This window comes from Acomys minous, assembly GCF_964271855.1.
Source record: "Acomys minous genome assembly, chromosome: 8".
Classification (NCBI taxonomy): domain Eukaryota; kingdom Metazoa; phylum Chordata; class Mammalia; order Rodentia; family Muridae; genus Acomys; species Acomys minous.
In genome coordinates, this window is record NC_140489.1 from 9,553,902 (window position 1) to 9,575,438 (window position 21,537).

General features: G+C 46.8%; 1 protein-coding gene across 7 annotated transcripts in view; it reads right to left on the minus strand.

Moving 5' to 3' along the window:
• Nucleotides 1-21,537, minus strand: part of PPP2R5C (protein phosphatase 2 regulatory subunit B'gamma) — a 128,366-nt gene that overhangs the window by 94,368 nt on the left and 12,461 nt on the right. For all 7 annotated transcript variants that reach the window (XM_084793487.1, XM_084793491.1, XM_084793489.1 and 4 more), the window contains exon 3: nt 15,105-15,279. In XM_084793487.1, the coding sequence (XP_084649613.1) occupies nt 15,105-15,279 (175 nt within the window). The remainder of the gene's footprint in view (nt 1-15,104; nt 15,280-21,537) is intronic.

Genomic DNA, 21,537 nt, shown 5'->3' on the forward strand with positions numbered 1-21,537 from the left:
GGACACGCAGGAAGAGGCCCAGGAAGCTTCTTTCTTTGGCTAGAAATGGAGCAACTTATGCTCCACCATGTCATAAATGACTCTGCTACCCCTGCTGAGTTCAAGCATGAAGTGCAGGACCCAGGCAGCATGCCAAGAAGCCCAGTCCCAACAAGCCGGTGGCAGACAGCTGCACCATCGCTCCACTCACAGCACAGCACTGTCCAGCAGCAGCATATTGGAAAGACCCTGTGCATCTTGTGGGGACACAGCAGAGCCACCTACAGGAGCTCCATGGCGACTAACCCCCAGGCTAGCCTGCAGTGTGTGGCCCCTGGTGGGTTCTGTCGATGCATTCAGAGAAGATGCTGGACAGGCAGGAGCCCACCTGTTAGAGGACCCTGACTGTGCTTTGTTTTACGTCACTCCCTGGCAGTGCAAAACTAAGAGGGATATGCTCAACCTTGTAAGTAAGCACCGCCCACAGCCATGAAGATGCCCCGCCCCCATACCACTGGGAGATTTAGGGGTGTGCGACTTCCAGTCATCACCTGTGTCTAGTGCTAGAATCTTCTCCAGTGATTCTCAATACTGTTTCCAGGCCTCTAGGCTGGGGCTGCAAGTGAAGACTGGAACGAGTGCCGAGACAGTGGCCACCAGCTCAGCTCAGCCTCCTGCAGGGTAACGGCGCCGTCCCTCCCTGTGCAGATCCTGGGTATAAAATCTTTGCACTGCATCAACGACCTGGAAAGGCCTTGGCTTGTATTCTATGGTTCTATGTCACTGTTTTGTTCTCTATTTCAAACAAAAACAAAAACAAACCCAAAACTACCTGTAAACACATCCTACTGGGTTTACTTTCAGGCAGAATTTCTCAACGAAATATTCAAATCTTCATTTCTAAATTCAGCCAAAAGTTTTCTTTTTCTTTCTCAACCACCCCAACTGGCATTTTAACCTACAAGTCTGTGGCACTGCCGTGGCAGTATGCTGGCATCGGGCTGGCCAGTGCCACTTTTTAAAGCTCCTGGGATCTGTGTGCGTATGGCTGCTGTGGGTCTTGTTGGGTAAGAAGTCTAACCTGGAAACTCTGGCTTCACTTGTAGTCTAAAATAGACTTTCCTTAGACAGATCAAAGCTCACTAGTGCCCAGCTCTGCTCAAAGGCTGCCAGGAAAGTCTGCTGCCAGCATCAAGGACAAAGGGACAGGCTCTAGTGGCCCTGTTGATTTGAGCAAGTCTCCAGTGACTGAGCAGGGCCACCAGAGCTCTTCTCAGGGACGGTAGGTAGAGTAAAGCTTGCCTATCCAGCTCCAGCCCACAAACCTGGGCTCACTTTAAATCCTGCAGCTGGACTAGGACACCTTTCTGACCAGAGCAGGTGCTCACAAGAATACAGGAAACCATGAACGAAAACCACAGTTTCCACACCAGTTGTATTCTGCAGTCTACTCCACCCTGAGCAGACCTACAGCAGGTCAGTTGAGCGATGGAGCCAGGAGGAGGAAGCCACGACACTGCCAGTGCCTGGGCCCCTGAGCACCACTCACAGCAGACCCCATGAATGCTGCAGGGATGGGAAAGGACTGGCCAGAGCTGCACAGCTCGTCCCTCCTCCAGCAAATGCAACATGACTTTTCTGGATCTGTAAGACACACAGGAGGTCACACCCTCATGGACACCAGGGACAATGGCCAGGATGTGGTGAGGGGTAGCATGTTTGAGCACTTTCTACCTAAGCTGTCCAGTAAGGGGAATGGCAGCATATAAACTGTGACATCATTTAGCCTCAGGAAGGAGTAAAGTTCTGGTGAGCCTTGAGGGCAGCTTGCAAAGCGAATGGAGCCAGATGGAGAACAAATACAAGAGGTTTCCACATGTATGAGATCCCTGCAGCCAACAACTCCAGAGACAGCAGAGTGGTGACTGCCCAGAGACACAGGAGGGAAGGGGATGACGTTGCTGCAGGGAGAAGCTTCTGCAAAGAGGAGTCTGGGGAGAGTGTGGACGGAGCCTGGGGGGTTATAAATGCACGTGCGGCTGAACCACACCTGTAGTGTGTGTGTCACACGACAAGCACTCTAATACACCTTACCACACTTTTAAGAGGAAAGCAACGTCTGAGCTAGAAAAGTTCAAGAGACACTGGACAGCAGGAGCAGTGGGCCATGGAATGCCTCAAGGGAAAGCAAGCTGTCTGGGAACCAGGTCTTTAGCTGGAGGGAGAGGGAGAGGCTGCCCGAGGAGCAGTGCACACAACACAGTCACGCATGTATGCGCACAGATATGCATGCATGCACATGTGTGATAAAGGTCAGAATTCAAGGGCTTGAAGAAATCTAGGTGAGTGGTGAAGAAGGCTAAATACATGAAGTGCGAGACGGTGTGGTAGTTAGAAACCTGAGGTGCCACCTGGAAAGGCTGAGCAGCTCACAAGAGAGGTGTAGGGAGGAGGGCAGCCTGCAGGATGGGGAGGGGCTGGCTGCAGGTTCAGCTGTCCAACAGGCTGCTGGCTACTACTTATGGCATGGTGCTGGCCAGGGGTCATTTGTGGTCACACACAGGTAGTTAAGAACTTGCTGTGGTCTGGCACCTGCTCACCAGGGCATATAGGTAATCAAGAGAAGACAGCATTAAAGCAGTCAGAAAACAAAGGGCTGGGGCAGAGCAGAAGATTCACAAGCGAACGGCTCCCTGCCTGGCAATGTGTAAGCTGCTGCAACAGGGGCAGGCACCCTGGTGGCATGCTCTCATGCCACTGTTACTATTCTTCAACAAGCAGGCAAGGAGCCAGACCTCCTGTAAACATAAGGAGAATACAACTTTAGGCAGTAAGAATATGTACTTTTATGGGAAAACTTTCAACTATATTATAGAATGTAAACGCTGTGAATGAAGGTGGAATACTGTGCTTTCACAAAGAAGGGTGAGATTTAACTGACACTGGAAAAGCCAGTCTAAGGAATTCTACCAGTCATGGAAGGACTTTTTTTACGAAGATCCCACACTTAGCGATCTTCCTGCCGGGCTTCTTGCCCACAGATTGGGCCCACACTGGCTTCTTCCTAGCTTTTTGTTTTTATTTTTGTAGTTACTGTTTTGAGATAGAGTCTCACTATGTAGCTCAGGCTGGCCTCAAACTCATAGAGATCTGCCTCCAGACTTCTGGGACTAAAAGTGTGCACCCACCACACCTGGCTGACTTTTTGTTTTTAAAAACACAGAAAACAGACTCAAGAAACAAGTCATGGTTAACTTACTACTTTCGTAAGTCATTAAAAAAAACAAACCAGCTGGGTGCAGTGACTCACACATGTAATCTAACACTCACAGAGGCAGAGGCAGGCGGATCGCTGTAAGTTCAAGGCCAGCCTGGTCTACAAAGTGAGTCCACAACAGCCAGGGCTACACAGAAGAAACTCTGTCTGAAAAAAACACAAACAAAACCAAAACCACACCAAACAACCCCATGTTTCATTTAACATTTAGCATTTTTATCTTCAGACCCCAAAATGTCAAATGAAGGGACTGACTGAAACTCATTTCAATGAGTAGGTCTGAAGACTATAATCAACCTCCCAAATTAAAGTACAAAATACTGTTTCAAGCCAGGTGGTGGTGGCGCACACCTTTAATCCCAGCACTCCAGAGGCAGAGGCAGGTGGATCCCTGTGAGTTTGAGGCCAACCTGGTCTACAAAGCAAATCCAGGACAGCCAGAGAGACCCTGTCTCGAAAAGCCAAAAAAACAAACAAACAAACAAAAAAAACCCCAAACAAACAAAAAACAAAATACTGTCTTAAGTACATATAGGTGTACAAATGACTGAAGTTTCTGTAGAACCCAGTAGTGAGCAAGCACAATGGGACAGGCATCTCACACAAGGTGACACGAAAGCAAGGAGCAAAGAGCAACAGCTCTGCAGAAGCGTCCACTGTCTCCAAGGCACAGAAGAGGAGGTCTCAGCAGCTGACAGAGCCGCCAAGCACTGAGAAATGCACCTAACCTCGAGAGCAATCGGAACCATCCCTGAAGGAGGCAAAAGGTCCCAGAAAGCTGAAAGGCACAGTCTACTCCTGCACAGGAGGGTAAAGCAGCCCTCACCCTGGTACTTCCTCCCGCCACGGGGTGCTGAGGATGGAACCCAGGGTTGTGCACATCTCGGAGTTGTATCTCTAGCCCTATTTAAAATTTTAGTGGGACCCCAGTTCAAATGGTAACAGTTCTTTCTACAATAAGAACCAATTCAAAGCTCTAGTCTATAATAATGTCAGTATTACTGATGTTGCAGTTGTTTCAGTAGAGCACACAGCCACAATCATATTGAGAATGGGAGGAATCAAGATTTTCCCATTTAATAAGAAATAAAACAGTATAAAATTTAAATAGAAATATCGAATGGATCCATGATTTAAAACAGTATATACTTGCCCTCCCTTCCTACAAAGTACTTAAAAGTACTGGGTCCCAGTAACAACGAGCCTTCCCCTTCCCAGCACACAAACAGACTCTGGTCGTCAAAGAATCCTCCACTGAAAAGAACTGAGACTCTGAAAAATGGCTATGGCCAGGCCTGGAGAGGAGGGTATAGAATGAGCCTGGGAAGCATCCCGCCATTCCAGAACCCAGGGCATCACAAGTAGGGAGGGGGCCGGGGACTGGCTCAGTGGGTAAAGTGTCTGCCATCCAACTCTGAGAGACTAAGTTCAAATCACTAGGCTCATGTCAAAATGTAATCCCACTGGTCCTACGGAGAGATGAGATGCAGAGGCAGGAAGCCCTTGGGTCACTTACTGTATGTGTCATCAAACAAAAGAACCTGCTTTAAATAAGGTGGAAGCTGAAGGCTGATACCTAGCTAAGTTAGCCTATGACCTCCAAACATGTTCCATGGTGCACACACCAATGCGCCACACGTAAGTACAAATATGCATACAAATACACAGACACAACAGACAGATACAGAGACAGACAGACAGACAGACAGACAGACAGACAGACACACACACACACACACACACACACACAGTAAAAGTAAAGAGAAGTGCAAAACTACGCAGGAGGGCTGGAGAGATAGCCCAGCAGTTAGGAATACCTGTTGCTCTTGCCGAGGACAGGGGTTTAATTCCTAGCACCCACATGTGACTCACAGTATCTGCATCCCAGGTTTCAGGGGGATCTGATGCCTTCTTCTGACTTCCACAGCCACCAGTCACAACCATGGTGCACATATATACATTCAGACAAATCATTCATACAAAAATGTTTTAAAAGGCATATGAAGGGTTAAAATCGTGCATTTTAACATTAGAAAGAAAGCTGAAATTAAAGATTCCCCTGAAATAAAAGACAGTAAAATAGCTACTCATAGAAAGGTCCAAGGAAAATTGGTACTCAAAGATAGATAATGCTTTCCCCAGTCAGTTTTTATATATCCAGCTGGTAAGAAAAAGAATGTCTGTTAGCTCACGCTACTACCGACTCCAAGGATCAGCAAGGCCGTGAAGCAGTCCTGAACAGCTGGCTGATGTGGGGCTCACGGGCGGGGCGCCAGAGTGCACCTCACGAATTATTCCTAGCACTTGCAGCATTGCAAAGGGGGGTATGACAGCATGACAGAGAGCAATCTGCCCACACCCTCACTTCTGTTAGCCACCATAGGTGGCGCATCTTCCTCACTAAGGGTACCATCACCAGGTTACACAGCGTACCTTTGAGGTACTCCAGCCAAAAGAGGCTCCACTTAGAGCAACTACAGGGGTGAGAGGAGCAGTTGGCCTAGCTGACTATTTATTAGTCAAATGTCGTGGTTTAAGGAACTCCCAAACTACAAGTATTTGGCAAGAGGTTTCTGGTTAGAGAAAAACAAACAAACTCATGATGAAGAGCTTTCATTCTAGCCTTCAATTTGTTTAAAATGTTTGAGTATGGTGATTAGCACATCATAAAAAATGATGAGGCACACAGAATAAGACATTCTGAGCAAGATGTCACAACTGCCGGTGTGAGTCTCTCTTGACAAAGGCTGGAAAACACCAGTGTTTGCTCTATTTAAGGAAATGACACGTTTGACAGTACATGCAAAAGAATAGCAAAACATTTTTAAATTTTAAGACATTTCTTTTGGACGTGTGTGTGTGTGTGTGTGTGTGTGTGTGTGTGTGTGTGTGTGGTGTAAGCACATGTGTACGTGTGTATCCATGCAATATATGTATTGGGTTTCAGACCCGGGACAAGCAGCTGAAGTGCCCATTTAACATACCAAAGTGGACCTGGCCTCCGGGTTCTCCCAGCATCCCTCGGCCCCTATCTGTTACAGGGCATGGCTGGCACACCCTGCCCCCAACCCTGAACTTCCCTATATAGGGCAGGGCTTCCCTATATAACCCAGACATTTAGGTTCCCCCTCTCTCATCTTCTCTGTGTGCTCACACTCTTTCTCTTCCCCATCCTGTCTCCCTCCCCATGCCGACTTCCCTGGCCTTGTTCCTTGGGACCAGTGAACCTGCCTGAGAGCTGCACCCAGTAACCCTGCCTTTATGCTTTACCCTGACTTAAACTGGCTCACTCTGTCACCGCAGAAAACCTATTAAAATGTACATGTATACACACACTGCACGGTGTATGAATGTATGTACATGGGTGCACAGTATGTATGTGTATATAGTTGTGGTGTAAGCATGTGTGCACGCATACGTACATGTATGGGGTTATGTGTGTGGTCTATACATGTGTGTATACGTGTGAACATGTGTGTATTCATGTATGTACCTGTGCTGTGGCCATATAAGATGTCAGATATATGCCTATATCGCTCTCTGTTTTGTTCCCTCGACACAGGTCCTCTCTTTAACCCTAGAACTTGGTGTTTTTCACCTAAGTAGGTGGCCAGCTGCCTGAGATTGTGTCACGTCCTGAACTACCCCCAGCCCTAACCCTGGAGGCTGGTCTCACTGACAGGCACGGCCACACCCAGCACTGCTTCAGGGCGCTGGCGATCTGAACTTGAGTCTTCATGCTGTGCATCATTCACTCTTACCTACAGAGCCATCTCCCCAGCCCACTAGACAAATTAAAAATAAAAAAATCAACTACAGCCGGGCGTGGTGGTGCACGCCTTTAATCCCAGCACTCGGGAGGCAGAGGCAGGCGGATCGCTGTGAGTTCGAGGCCAGCCTGGTCTACAAAGTGAGTCCAGGATGGCCAAGGCTACACAGAGAAACCCTGTCTCGAAAAACCAAAAAAAAAAAAAAAAAAAAAAATCAACTACAACTTCCAGAAGTGGGGGGAAAAGAGAAATTAAAAGGTCAACAGATGGGCTGCAGTTAAGAGACAAGCCTGGAGAGTCTCAAAGACACAACAGAGAACAAGTGTTCAGAAACTTTTATCACAGAGAGACAGAACGGCGGGTCTGTGCCTGCTACTGAGAACAATGAGAACTGGGGGGTGTTTTGTATTTGGGTTTTATAATAGTGGCGACTGTATTTTATGATAAAATAAAAGACTCATATCCAAACCCATCACACAAAAATCTACATTTCAATAATAAAATCAAGTTAAAGACATCTAGAGTGGCTGGGGTGGCTGGGCTTGGTGGTGCACACCTTTGATCCCAGTATGTGGGAGGCAGAAGCAGGTGTCACTCTGAATTTGAGGTCAGCCTGGTCCACTAGAGCAAGCTCAGGCCAGCCGGGGCCATGCAGTGACACCTGTCTCAAGAAAATGACAGCTTTGCTCGGTCTCAGATGCAATGCCTGTGAGGTTTGCCTGGGCTGAGTGGTTTGTTTCTTGTTAATGTTAGGTAGTATTCTTTTATATGGATAATATCATGCTTTCTTTTTCCATCCAGCAGCTAAAAGACATTTTATGTTGCTTTTTATCTGCCACAGTTTCTGTGATACTCGTGTATGTCTTTGCATGAACATATATTTTAATTTATTTTGTGCAGATAGACTTGCTGACTTCATGTTAAGTTTCTGTTTAGCTTTAGAAGAAACTGCTAGAGTGCTTTCCAGAAAGACATCACTCTACACGTCCACAGTGTACTGGGACATCCATGTTTTGACTAGTGTTGGGATTAAAGGTGTATATGACCACGCCCAGCAGAGCAATTCTTCAGAACAGAAGAACTGAAGTCTCCAAGAGAAGAAAAAACATGAGGGAATTTTAAAAAATGATTTATTTATTACATATAGTGTTTTGCCTGCACATACAGCTGCATGCCAAAAAGAGGGCACCAGATCTCACAGATGGTTGTGAGCCACCAAGCAGTTGCTGGGAGTTGAACTCTGGACCTTTGGAAGAGCAGCCAGTGTTGTTAACCTCTGAGCCATCTCTCCAGCCCTCAACATTGGATTACCCTCTTAAGACATGTTTAAGAAACTCCTACATTTGGAAACATAGGGATAACCACTATTGACAATAATGATGATGATGATGATGCCTGAATGTAAAATTCATTTGCAGAGCAGTTATTAAAGTATCAGTACTAAAAAGAAAAATACCAAAACATAAACAATAAGAGATAAAACCCAATGCTGGTTAACAGAATGACAGGACTGTGCTCCCACCTAACGATTACCTTGAATGAGACCAGACTACACTCCACAATATGGAGAGTAGTTTGGAAAAACAAGACCCATCCATACCATACCTGCAAGAAACTCACTTGCACAGTTGAACTCAAAGGTCGAGCATCAAAAGAGATACCCACACAAAAAGAACCCCTAAGCAGCAGGAGCTGCCATCCTTACACCAGACACGACAGAAATCAGGTGAGGAAAGTTCTAAAAGGGCAGTTAAGACATGATGATGTAACTGTGGGAGAACAGCTCCATAAGAGTACATAACAGTTAGACATGTATGTGCGTTCTACAGCACAAGACATAAAGCATTCAGCAGGTTGTCACATGTGTAGGAGCAGGACATGCTCCTGATACAACAGCATGGAGGACTTTTAACAACCCAGTTCTATCCATCAACAAATGAACAAAAATAAGCCATGAGCAATTTTCTTAAAACAAAACCACAACAAAAACAACAACAAAAAGGGGGTGGCTGGTGAGAGGGCTCAGTGGTTAAGAACACTTGATGCTCTTGCAGAAGACCCAGGTTTAGTTCCCAGCACCCACGTGTAGCTCACATCTACCTGTAACACCAGTTCCAGAGAATCCAACAGCCTCCTCTGGCTTCCCCAGGCAATGCACATATGTGATACATTTAGATGCATGCAGGTATACATTCATACACATAAAATAACAATAAATAAAGTTTAAGAATGAAGATAGAGGGGACCGCAGAAATGGCACAGCAATTAAGAGCACTGTCTGTTCTTCCAGAGGCCCTGAGTTCAACTCCCAGCAACCACCTGGTGGCTCACAACCATCTACAATGTGATCTGATGCCCTCTTCTGGCCTGCAGATGTACATGCAGGCAGAGTAATGGATACATAATAAATAAGTCTTTTTTAAAAAATGAAAATAGAGGAAGCTGGAGAGATGGCTCAGTGGTTAAGATTATTGGCTTCTTTTCCAGATGTCCTGAGTTCAATTCCCAGCACTCATATGGTGGTTCATAACCTCCTAGGATGGGATCTGATGCCCTCTACTGGCATTCAGGTGTACATGCAGATAGAACATTCATAAAAAGAAAAAAGAAAATGGAAACACAACATGCTAAAATCTATGAGATATAACAACAGAGAAGCAGGAATGACTTGACATAAACAAATAAAAACACAGGCATCAGCGGAATGATTGCTAGAAGGGATGTATGAACCCAACATTAGACACAGGAGATACACAGCTTTCTGTGATCCCAGCTCTCAGGAGGCAGGACAGAGGCAGGTAGGTCTCTCTGAGTTTGAGACCAGCCTGGTCTTCATACTTTTAAGTAGTAATTTAGTTAGTGAATTCCAAGAAAACAAAAACAAAAACAACAGTGAAAATAAATAAACACATAATTTATTTCATTAAGAAGGAGCATGACTTTGATGTCAGTCTGCACTACACAGCACATTCCAGGCCAGCCTAGGCTACACAGTGAGATCTTGCCTCAAAAAAGAAAAAGGAAAAAAAAAAAAAGGAAAAGAAAAAAGAAAGAAAGAGAAAAAAGAGAAAGAAAGGAAGAAAACAGCAACAGAATGGAAGGGAGGAGGAAAAGGACAGTGAGAGTGCATTAGAGAGCGAGAAAGCCAACATGTTAAGCACAGAAGAAACACGTCACTACAAAGGCTGCACATACCGAGTGAGGAAAAGCTGAAGGCATTTCCTCTGAGATCTGGAGCAAGGCAAGGATGCCCACTTTTGCAGTCTTTTTTCCTTCTGTGTAACCGAGCCCTGGGTAACCTGGATTTGATTTTTAGACCAGGCTGGCCTCAAACTGACAGTGCTTCGCCTGCTTCTATCTCTCAAGTGCTGGGATCAAATGCATGCACCACCACACCTGGCTACACTTTTGCATTCTTATTTAATATAGTAATAGAAGCCCTAGACAGAAGGATTAAATAAGACAAAGAAATAAAGGGCAACCAAACTGGAAGATGTAGCAGATAACATGATCTTATATAGAAAGCATTAACTTTTCCTTCCTTCCTTCCTTCCTTCCTTCCTTCCTTCCTTCCAAGACAGGATTTCTCTGTGTAGCCTTGGCTGTCCTGGATTCACTTCATAAACCAGACTGGCTTTAAACTCATAGAGGTCCACCTGCCTCTGCTACCATTACCTGGCTGAAAGTCTTAACTTTTTTAAAAATTACTTATTCATAGCATATGAGTACTTTATCTGCAGAAGAGGGCACCAGATCACATTATAGATGGTTGTGAGCCACCATGTGGTTGCTGAGAATTGAACTCAGGACCTCTGGAAGAGCAGCTGGCATTCTTAACCACTGAGCCATCTCTCCAGCGCAAGTCTTAACTTCTTAAACAAGATTATTTCTACTTGCATGTGTACAGGTATTTTGTCTGCTTGTACGTCTGTGCAACAGATTCCTGCCTGGTGCCTATAGAAGCCAGAAGAGGGAAATGGATCCCATGGTGGTTTGAATGAAAATGGCTCCCATGGGCTCATAGGGAGCGGTGCTGTTTGAAGGGATTTAGAGTCTTTGTGTCACTGAGGTTTCAGAAGCCCAAGCCAGGACCAGAGTTTCTTCTCTCTTCCTGCCTGCGGATCTGGATGTAGAACTCTCAGCTATTTCTCCAGTTCAATGTCTGCTTCCCTCCACGCTGATAATATAATGGACCAAAGCTCTGAACTGTAAGCTAGCCCTGATTAAATGCTTTTCCTTCTGAGAGTTGCCATGGCCATGGTTTCTCTTCTCAGAAATAGATCAATGACCAAGACAGATCCCCTGAAGCTGGTGTGAGCTGCCGTGTGAGAGCTGGGGCTTGAACCTGGGTCCTCTGGAAGAACAGTCAGTGCTCTTAATCACTGAGCCATCATCTCTCCAGTCCCTACACAGGAAAGCTATATAAGTAAACAAACAAACAAAGTTCTACTAATAAATTCTTGTCAAAACTGGTAAAAGAAAACAATTAATGTAGGAATTTAGAAATGATGCCAAGCACAGGATCAACATTTAAAAAGTATGTGTGAGTTAGGTGTGGTGATGCAGACATCATCCCAGCTACATAGGAGGCTAAGGTAGGATGCTGACAGCTGTAGGGCCTGTCTGACTACAGGGTAAGTTTAAGGATAGCCTGGCCAAATTGGTGAGTTTATGTTACAAAATAATAAAGCAAAAAGAAGGCTGGCGATATGGCTCGTTGGTACTGCACTTTCCTTGGTTCAATCATGGTGCAGTAAAAAGAAAACAGAAAGTCTGACAGCAAGTGCCTGTAGACCCAGCTCGGGAGACATCACAAGTTCAAAGCTGGGAAACACCCAGACTAGCTCAAAACCAAAAGTAAGTAATCAAACAAAAATTCCAGGGTCACTTCTATGTATTGACAACAAATATGCAGAGAAACAGAGAAAAGAACCCCGGCCATAACAGATATAAACAATAACATACTCAGGAACACACTCGAGTAGGGAAGTGACAGGATTCTGCAAGGAAGATTACAAAGCACTGGGGACACACACTGAAGGGACACCCCATGTCCATAAACTGAAGGGGACACCCCAAGATGGAGGAACATGACCCCAAGTCCTAAATGAACATGATATACACACACATACTAAAGCTGGGCAGTGGTGGTGCACACCTGTAATCCCAGCACTCGGGAGGCAGAGGCAGGTGGATCTCTGAGTTTTAGGCTGGCCTGGTCTACAGAGTGAGTCCAGGAGAGCCAGGGCTCCACAGAGAAACCCTGCCTTGAAAAACAAAACAAAAACAAAAACCCAAACACCTATACCACCTAAGGTAACCTGACCAATTCAATGTAATTCCTACCAAGACACTAAATAACATTCTTCGCAGAACCAGACGTAGAAAAAACAAGCACAAGAGTTCGAGGCCAATTAATCCACGGACCATACTCAATAAGTGTTCTAATTATTATGTGCCAATTAAAAACAAAACAAAGCAAGTAAACAAACCAAAATACTCTGGATCCTTGAGAGGGGCTGAGGCTGATTTACTGCTTTGGAAACTGGCAAATAAAAGATCAATCACTTAAAAAACAAAAAACAACCCACCCGGGGCTGGAGAGAAGGCTCAGTGGTTAAGAGCACACGGCTGCTCTTCCAGAGGTCCTGAGTCAAACTCCCAGCAACCACAGTTACTCACAGCCACCTCTAAGTCAGGCCCCAGGGAATCTGATGCCCTCTTCTGGCCTCCTCAGGTATACTACAGACAACACTCAGACAATAGGATGGAGAGGGTGCCCAAAAAAAGATCATATATAGTTTCAAACACAGACAAAATGTAGATCAGCGATTACCAATAGATAAAAGTAGGACTAGGACTTCATAGCAACTTGGCACAAATTAACTGGAAGATGATGAAACCATTTTAAAAAATGCGTGTGAGACGGTTGTACACCTGTACACATTTATTTATTTTATTTTGTTGTTGTTTTTTAAAATTTTTATTTATTGTCACATTATAGATGGCTGTGAGCCACCATGTGCTTGCTGGGAATTGAACTCAGGACCTCTGGAAGAGCAGGCGGTACTCTTAGCCACTAAGCCATCTCTCCAGTCCCACACATTTATTAAAGAATTAAAACTTCCACTAACGATAGATGATCTCGGGGTATGTGAACTGTGTCTCAACAAAACTGTAAAAAAAGTAAAACTATCTAATGAAGCTAGAAACTCAAGAGTAAAGCTGAAGTCATTCTCAGAAGAGCACATGACTTTATATTGCTGTTAAGCTAAAAAAAAAAAAAAGTAGAATTCTGTACTCGACTTAGTAAGAAAAAAGATTAAAAATAGGATAATTAACATAGAGTAGGGATGAAGGAGTATTGAACAGAAGCTGTCAGAAGAAGGGGACATAGCTGCTGCAGATATGGAAAAGAGGAAGGCAGTCACTCAGAAGCCCCACAAGGCCGTTACAGAGCGACACTTCCTGGAGCCCCTATGAGAGGAGGACACAGGTTATCACAGTGCTTGCTCCAGCTGAGCCGGCTCCATGGCTCACAGGTCACCCACATCTGATTATTCCTGAAATCCAGGCATATCAATCCTAGATGGCGGCAGGAGAGGGCTGTACAGAGACCTGGGGACTACCTTTTGGAAAGTGCCTGTTTCAATGGATCTGGTAAGAGGATGCTGCAGGAAGAGGACTGGGTCAGGAGATCTGGTGGAGACAGAGGAGGAGAACAGCAGGCAGAGCAGTGGCCAAGAGGAACCTCGTGCACAGATCCCTTGGAAGAGGGGAGGTTTCCAAGATGGAACTCACACTCCAGCCTACACTGAGCCCTTCCTGGGTGGACCCTGCCTGACCTGTGCAAAGGGGGCAGGGCACATACCCTATGACATGCACCAGGGACTAGCTGGGACACGGAAAGGAAGGCTCCATAGTTTTCTGAGCCTTTCTCCACCCAGACACCACATCTCTCTGATTTGGCCTCCTGTGACCACGTAAGAAGGGGTCACATACATTCCTTCACTGACTCAGCACCCAGATGTTCAGTCCTGAACAGTGGGGATTCGCCTTTGCTTGGCACCACGCCCCTTAGCTAGAACAGGCCCTACCTTCAGAGGTGGGAGGGCCCTCCCCCCCTCCCCTCCCCCAGGCTACTCCCTGTAGTATGGGTGGCTCTGGCAATACAGCTCTAAAGAAGGCCGACTTCCCGCTCTCTACATACTCGGTCAAGATTAACTATAAAAAGTGTCAGCACTATAAACTTCAGGCATGGCAGACTTTTTTATCTACTTCGTGCAGCAATTTTAGATCTCAGAATCTGTGAAGAGCGTCAGAGGTTCACATCTGACTATGGTCCTTGACCCAATTTCCTTGTAAAGGTCTTAAGAACCTCAACAGTTTGCTCCCCAGGAGGAAAACTTAGTGAGTTTAATGGTCCTCTGGTGAAAAGGGGTGGCTGTGACACTGGGAACAGTTCCAAGTGAGGAGCCCTGTGTGCTGGCTGGTCACAGGTAAGGGGGGCGAGGTGGCAGGGAAGCGTGCGCAGGGCACTGGTTCTCCACGGTTAAGAGGCCTCTTGTGATTACCTGTGGTAACACCTTCTAAAGGCTGGCGCTCTGAGGCAAGCCGGAGAACCATGTGAGAGAAAAACAGCTGCTTACTTAAAGGTGGGTAAGATTTTAGGATTTCCTTATTGTCTCAGTGTAGTATATTTGTAAATGTGTGTAACTATTGTATTTTTTGTTGTTGTTTTGTTTTTCAGGACAGAGTTTCTCTTTGTAGCTTTGACTGTCCTGGACTTGCTGTATAGACCAGGCTGGCCTCGAACTCATAAAGATCTGCCTGCCTCTGCCTCCCCAGTGCTGAGATTAAAGGTGTGTGCCACCATGCCCGGCGAGCTATTGTACTTTTATCCTGAAAGCTCTGGAATTAAAAATATTAGTGCAGTAAAGTAAGTGGCATTCACTCCAAGCAAAAACTGAACCAGAAAAAAGAAAAAGAAACAAAAGCCTCACCAGTAAGGAGCAGCAAGGCGCTGCAGCAGCAGCTTGCCCACTAATGAGAGCTCTACTCTGAAGACTGAGAATTACCTTTTAGAGACGGGAGTTTCTGCAGTTCTCTGTTATTGCTGCCGTTAAACCGTGAAGAATTCTGCCGCTTATCTTTCTTCACAGGGACGACGGCGGCGGGCTGAGGGACTGGCACTTTGATTTTAGCAGATGTCGAAGACTGGATAGCCACGAGGCTGTTTTTCCTGTTGGCTATCTGTTTAAAAAAAAAAAAAGAATGAATATGTAAAATGGATTGTTTACTGTGACTGCTAACACAGCACAACTGAAATGTAGAAAACACGCTTGTCTTGCTGTGGGGCAGTGGTCTTCCCACCCCACTTTAAGGCAGCTGCTGTGGGTTAAGGCTTCAGTCCCTTCCTCAGCAATCCTGGGCTTTGAGAGTCCCAGGCACCTGACAACTGATGTCCCCTGCAGATCTTTCATTTCTTTTGTTGTGGCTTCTTTGGGGACAATTTTACTATCTGGACTATGTGTTCAGCTGGCCTTGAACACACTTCCTAACACAGACTGATTTCCAACTAGTGGTGAGCCTTCTGCCTCAGCCTCTTGAGTGCTGAGATTACAAATGTAAGCCTTCTAAAGTATTTGCTATCATACCACAAAATGTGGTAGGGTAGGTAATGACTGCCACAAAAATAGTCACAGCCTAATCCCTGGGGCATGTGACTATGTCCTTGCTTGGCAAATGAATTCTGCAGATATGACTAAGTCAAGGTCACTGGAGAGAAGGTTCTTGAGTGTCAAGATGGCCACTGTCAACAGAGAGCTCATGAGGGGGGGGGGTGGAACTGGGAAGGCAATGAGATAATGGAAGCTGATGTCCAAAGTCAGAGAGATAAAAAGCTCATTGTTGCGTGACGACAGAGGAGGGGCTGTGAGAGAGACACACCATCCTGCCACACCTGCCCTTGGGCCCTCACTGCGATCTCTGCCCTCCAGCACTGTAAGATATGAGAGCTTATGCTCCTACAACCACTGAACAGAGACAACGGGGAGCACAGAGCTGTACACCGCCTGTGATGGAAGGCTCTCACAGGGTTACAACTCTGCCGCATACAAGTGCCTTCTGAGCCTAGGGACTGCTCATGCCGCTTTCCTTTGCACCCACCTGGGGCTCCCAACTAACAGGCACATTTCTGATGACACAACAGTCATCATGGCTAGCCAACCACCTTGTGGCCAGCTACACGTGGCCAGTGAGATATTTGTACAGAGTACAGAAGACTGGGGGAACACCCAGCAGAGCCACTTATCCTTTGTCATCCACACAGGCTCAGTAGATGTCTCACCACAAGGATCCTGTGGAACTCATGTGGGCTCTGGGTCCCCTGCTGGAGAGCTGTGTGTGACCGCTGACATGACACACTGTGGTTTCCTGCTACCATTGTCCAGAAATGACAGCCACCATCTACGGCAGTGGAGGCAAGACGAACACAGCATGCTCGCTGTACCCTGTCTGCCCCAAACAGTGGAGCCTGTGCCTAAATAGATGTACTTTCAAATGACCATCACTGGGTCTGAAGAAATGGCTCAGTGCATGGTTGTCAACCTTCCCAATGCCGTGACCCTTTAATACAGTTCCTCATGTTGTGATGACCCCCCCACCATAAAATTTTTGTTGTTACTCCATAACGTAACAGTTTGCTACTGCTATGAATCATAATGTAGCTATCTGTCTTCCAATGGCCTTAGGCAGCCCTGGTGATAGGGTCACTCAACCACCACAGGGGCTGTGACCCACAGGTTGGAAACCGCTGCTCAGTGGGTAAAGTGTCTCCTGACCAGGTATGAGGCTGTCAGTTCGGGCTCCATGGAACCCATGTAAAACTGCATGTGCTATCTGTCCCCTAGTGCTGGTCGGGAAGCAAGGGTGCAGATGGGCACACTGAATCCTGGGGCGCCATGGCCAGCTGCGCTATCTGAAACAGTGAGCTACAGGCTCAGCAAGAGACCTGGTCTCAAAAAGCCAGGTGGACAGTGATAGAGGAAGACACACGTCATCAAGCTCTGGCCTCCATACATCTGCATGCACAGACAAGGACATCTGTACACACACGTGCATTTCCTCGCGCCCCCCCCCCCCACATACACACTGAAAGGCCAACAAGTTCCAACCTGAAGAAACAAAACCCCTCTGGCCCCGGCCACTGCTCAATGTTTTATCTGTCGGGGTCACATGTCCCCTTCCAAGCCCCACAGCTCCTCTAGGTGCTCACCCTGCCATGCTGTTTACGCCCCACGGCACCTGCACAGCCTTCCCGTGGCATGGCATATTATACCCTGGGCGTTCTTGGCCTAGAACACCAATTTTACACTCTGCCAATGGCAAGGGGCACATCGTTCTCCTTGGATTTTGTCAGTTTTGTGGGGATCTCCCAGCCAGGAAGGGCTTTTCTGAAGAAAGAAGCTCCCCTCCATTCCCCACCCTCTGCCATGGCCTTGGCTGGCTGCGGGCCATTCACCTGCGGAGGGACAGGCAGAAGACTGGAAAGGCTCGGGTGCCTTCCTGAGCAGTGAGCAGCCCAATAGCCTAGGGGAGAAACCCGCCTTATCTGACAGAGAACTACACATGAGGTGAAGCGGTGTGCTGAGGCAGTGATGGAGCAGATCTCTATTTCTAAGAGACACTCGGGCTCTAGCTCTGAGAAGGATTTGCCTTGAGTTAAGTTGAAACAAGAGATTTGGAGACTAGCTTGGGCAGGAAGCAGCAGCTAAGTGTGGAAAACAGTCAGTGTCAGACTCTTGGCAAAATCCCAAAGAGCTGGAGAAGAAGGAGAGAGAACGCCTCCCTTGTGACTGAAGGGGACCAGTGGCCTGAGTGGCAAGTGGCCTGAAGGCAAAGCAGCAAGCCCACTGGACTGCACTGCCTGAGGTCCTGTGCAGCGATGCCATTATACTCGGGAGGAGCAGGCCAGAGCCACCTCTGCCTGCTTCTTCCAGAACGTACTCTATTTTCTTTTCTTAAGAATAGAACTTGCAGGCTAGAAAGATGGCTCAGAGGTTAAGATCACCATCGGCTCTTCCAAAGGTCCCGAGTTCAATTCCCAGCAACCACATGGTGGCTCACAACCATCTGTAATGAGATCTGGTGCCTTCCTGAGGGGGGCAGGCACACATTCGGGCAGAATACTGTATAAATAATAAATAAATCTTTAAGAAAAAAGGAATAGAACTCACAGCCAGGCATTGGTGGCACATACCTTTAATCCCAGCACTCAGGAGGCAGAGGCAGGCAGATAGATCTCTGTGAGTTTGAGGCCAGCCTGGTCTACAAAGTGAGTCCAGGACAGCCACGGCTACACAGAGAAGCCGTCTCGAAACAAAACAACAACAACAACAACAAAAATAGAACACAGCAGCTAATTTTTTTCTTATAATCCTGGCCACTGATTATTCATACCACACTGCCTATGACACAAAAGCTCACTCACTGTGTCCAGATGCTTAGGAAAATCCTGTCAGACACTCTAGACACTTGGGAAGTCCACTGGGACTGGTCACGTGACACTGGAAGTCAACAGTATCTAAGTGAGTTGCTCAAGCCATGGGAATGGTCACCTGACCGAGGAAGACAGACAGACAAAGAGAGACAAGAGGAAGATACAACAAGGGGGCTGAGCAACAGAGATGGAGGTGTCTTCCAGGACAGATGGACAGCTGCAATGCCAACAGCTGCAGCACAGCACCATGGCTGACTGGAGCAAAGGTGAAGCTGGGGATCATGGGCGGCACCACCACCACCACCACCAGCAGCAGCAGCAGCAGCACAGAGATATCTGGCTGGAGAGTACGGAGAAGGAGCACAGGAGACAGGAGCAGCTGTTTCCGGTGTGGAGAGGCTTACTGCGCCTCGTGCTGGTAGGACAGGGCACATAGGAAGGAAGCCACAGCTGGAAGAATAGCTGTGCTGGGCCTAGACCTGCATTTGTAGAAAGGATCTGGAGAGAGAGCTGCTGGACTGAGGCCTGGACGCCAAGCAGCTATGTGAGCACACATGGGTAAACAGTGTAAGAGGCACGTGTAAAGGCAGAGGAAGCAGGAATCAAGGTCTAAGGAGACGGGGAGGTCAAAACAGTCACCACAGGAAAGGCAAAAGCCAAGAGCCCTGAGAAAGGGAGCGGCTCTATAATAGTATTGCTCTGTAATGGCTCCACCACTTTGCTCAGTCAGCCCAGGAACAAGTGCTGTCCAAACAGAATTTGTCCTATAGTCCCCACCCAGATAATCCACTTTTTTCCTGTGTGTACACTGAGAATAACACAGATACGTGTAGAGGAATTTTAATCCAGCACATGGCTGCTCTGGCTGGAACACAGACATACTCTTAATCCCAGGAGACAGAAGCAAGAAGATCTCTGAGTTCTAGTCAGTTCTGTTCAGGCAGTTTAGGAGGAGTCAGTGAGCTGGGAGACAGGGCAGTGAGTTTGGGGCAGTTCAGTTCGTGAAATTCAGAGGCAGTTTTACTGGAGAGTTGTACAGAGACAGGTTGAAGAGAGAACAAGCTAGTCACAGGTGGAGAGAGAAAGAGCTAGAGAGTGAGAAGGAGCCAGAAGATTAGAGCAGGCTGCTAGAGTTAGTTTGAGGCCAAGCAGAGCAATTCAGTGAGAAACTGAGAGAAGCCAGTTTGAATGAGCTTAGAGAGGAGCCTGAGCCAGAACAGCTGAGTTGAACCAGCCAGAGTTCAGAAAGAACAAGAAAGGGTGGGCTTATTATTCAGCACTAAATCTAAGAAGCTGAAAACATTCTAGGCCTAGATTAGATTGTACAGAGGCTAGAACTTCCAGGACATTCAAGGAACTAAGTTAGCAGACAGTGGCAGTAAGCCTCCAAGACAACATTCAAGTCAGGCAAATAAAAGTTACCTTATAGATAATGGCCCTTCCTGGAGGGGCCGTACGTGACATGTTCAGATTCAGAGTGTGGGTGAATTTAACATCCTACAACACCAGAACAGCCAGGCTTCAGCCGCACTTTGCTGTAGATACCTCACTTCTGGGTGATGATGCCAAGACTGTCATGATCCTCCATCTTGACTCTACACTGAGCAATTCTGCCTTCCAGCATCTTCCAAAGCTCCCCCTTTTCTGCAGGATGGTTGTTGTTGTGTTTTAGGTTTTTTGAGACAGGGTTTCTCTATGTCTCTGGTTGCCCTGGCTGTCCTGGCCTCTTTGTAAACCAGGCTGGCCTTGACCTTACAGAGATCCACCTGCCTCTGGCTCCTGAGTGCTGGGATTAAAGGCGTGCCCGGCTCCCTTTCTGCAGTTTTATGAAGAACTGTACAAACTGTCATCTGAATGCCAGAGACAATCCATTATCACGTGACACATAGTTTAAAAAGTACTTCTTACCTCCCCAAAAGGCCCAGCCTGTAGCCAGCCAAGTTTTCAGTCTAACCACCTGCCCACTAGAGAAAAATGGAAAGAGTCTGTACCGTTAGCAAGCACAAGGCTGCAATCTGCAAACGAGACTGCAGGAGGGGGGTGGGGTCACAGAAGGTTGCCACTGTAGCGCAGGATGCAGGAAGGGATGTATTGTTGTGGGGGCTGTGCTGTGAACTGTAGGAAACTTAAAGCATCCTGGTTCTGCCCACTTGAAGCAAGCAGCCCAGTCTTAAGTAGTGACAAAAATGTCATCAGTATTACTGAAGGTCCCCTGGGTGGGGAAGCAGGGTAAAATCACCTTTGGGTGAGAATTACATCTTTAAAAAATATGGGACTAATTTGATTTTATTAACAGCTAAATTGTAAGGGGAAAGAGAAAAGGAACCCACAAGTGTAGGAGATGGCGGTAGGGTGCAGTAAACACCAAGCACAGCCAGGAGCTTGTCCACAACTGGACTGACGCTAACTGCACAAGCAACTTGGGTAAGAGTCCCCTACTCATTTTCAGGGGGCTCTGACAGCAGTCCTGTTCTGCTTAAGAGTCTCCAAGCACAGGAAACATGCAGAAACTAGCAAGTAGGATTACATCAAATAAAAGTTCCTACACAGTGAAAGAAACCAACAGAGTTGAAGAAACAGCCCATAAAAAGAGAGGAAATGGGGCCAGGAGGTGGTGGCACAGGTCTTTAATCCCAGCACTTGGGAGGCACAGGCAGGTGGATCTCTGTGAGTTCGAGGCCAGCCTGGTCTACAAAGCGAGTCCAAGACAGCCAAGGCTACACAGAGAAAGCCTGGCTTGGGGGAAAAAAAGGTGTTGGGGAAGGGGTGGGGGGGATGTCTGCCAGCTTGTTGTCTGATGTAATGTTTAATATTTAGATTACATATGGGATAAAAAAAAAACCAAAAGCAGGTAATCCCATTAAAAATGGGCAAGTGATCTGAATAGATTCATCTCAAAAGAAACACAAATAGCCAACAAGTATGTGCAAATACTTGGCATCATTAATAAATAAAGAACTGTCAATCAAAACTACAGGCTGGTGCCTTACCTCAGGATTGTGAACAGACAT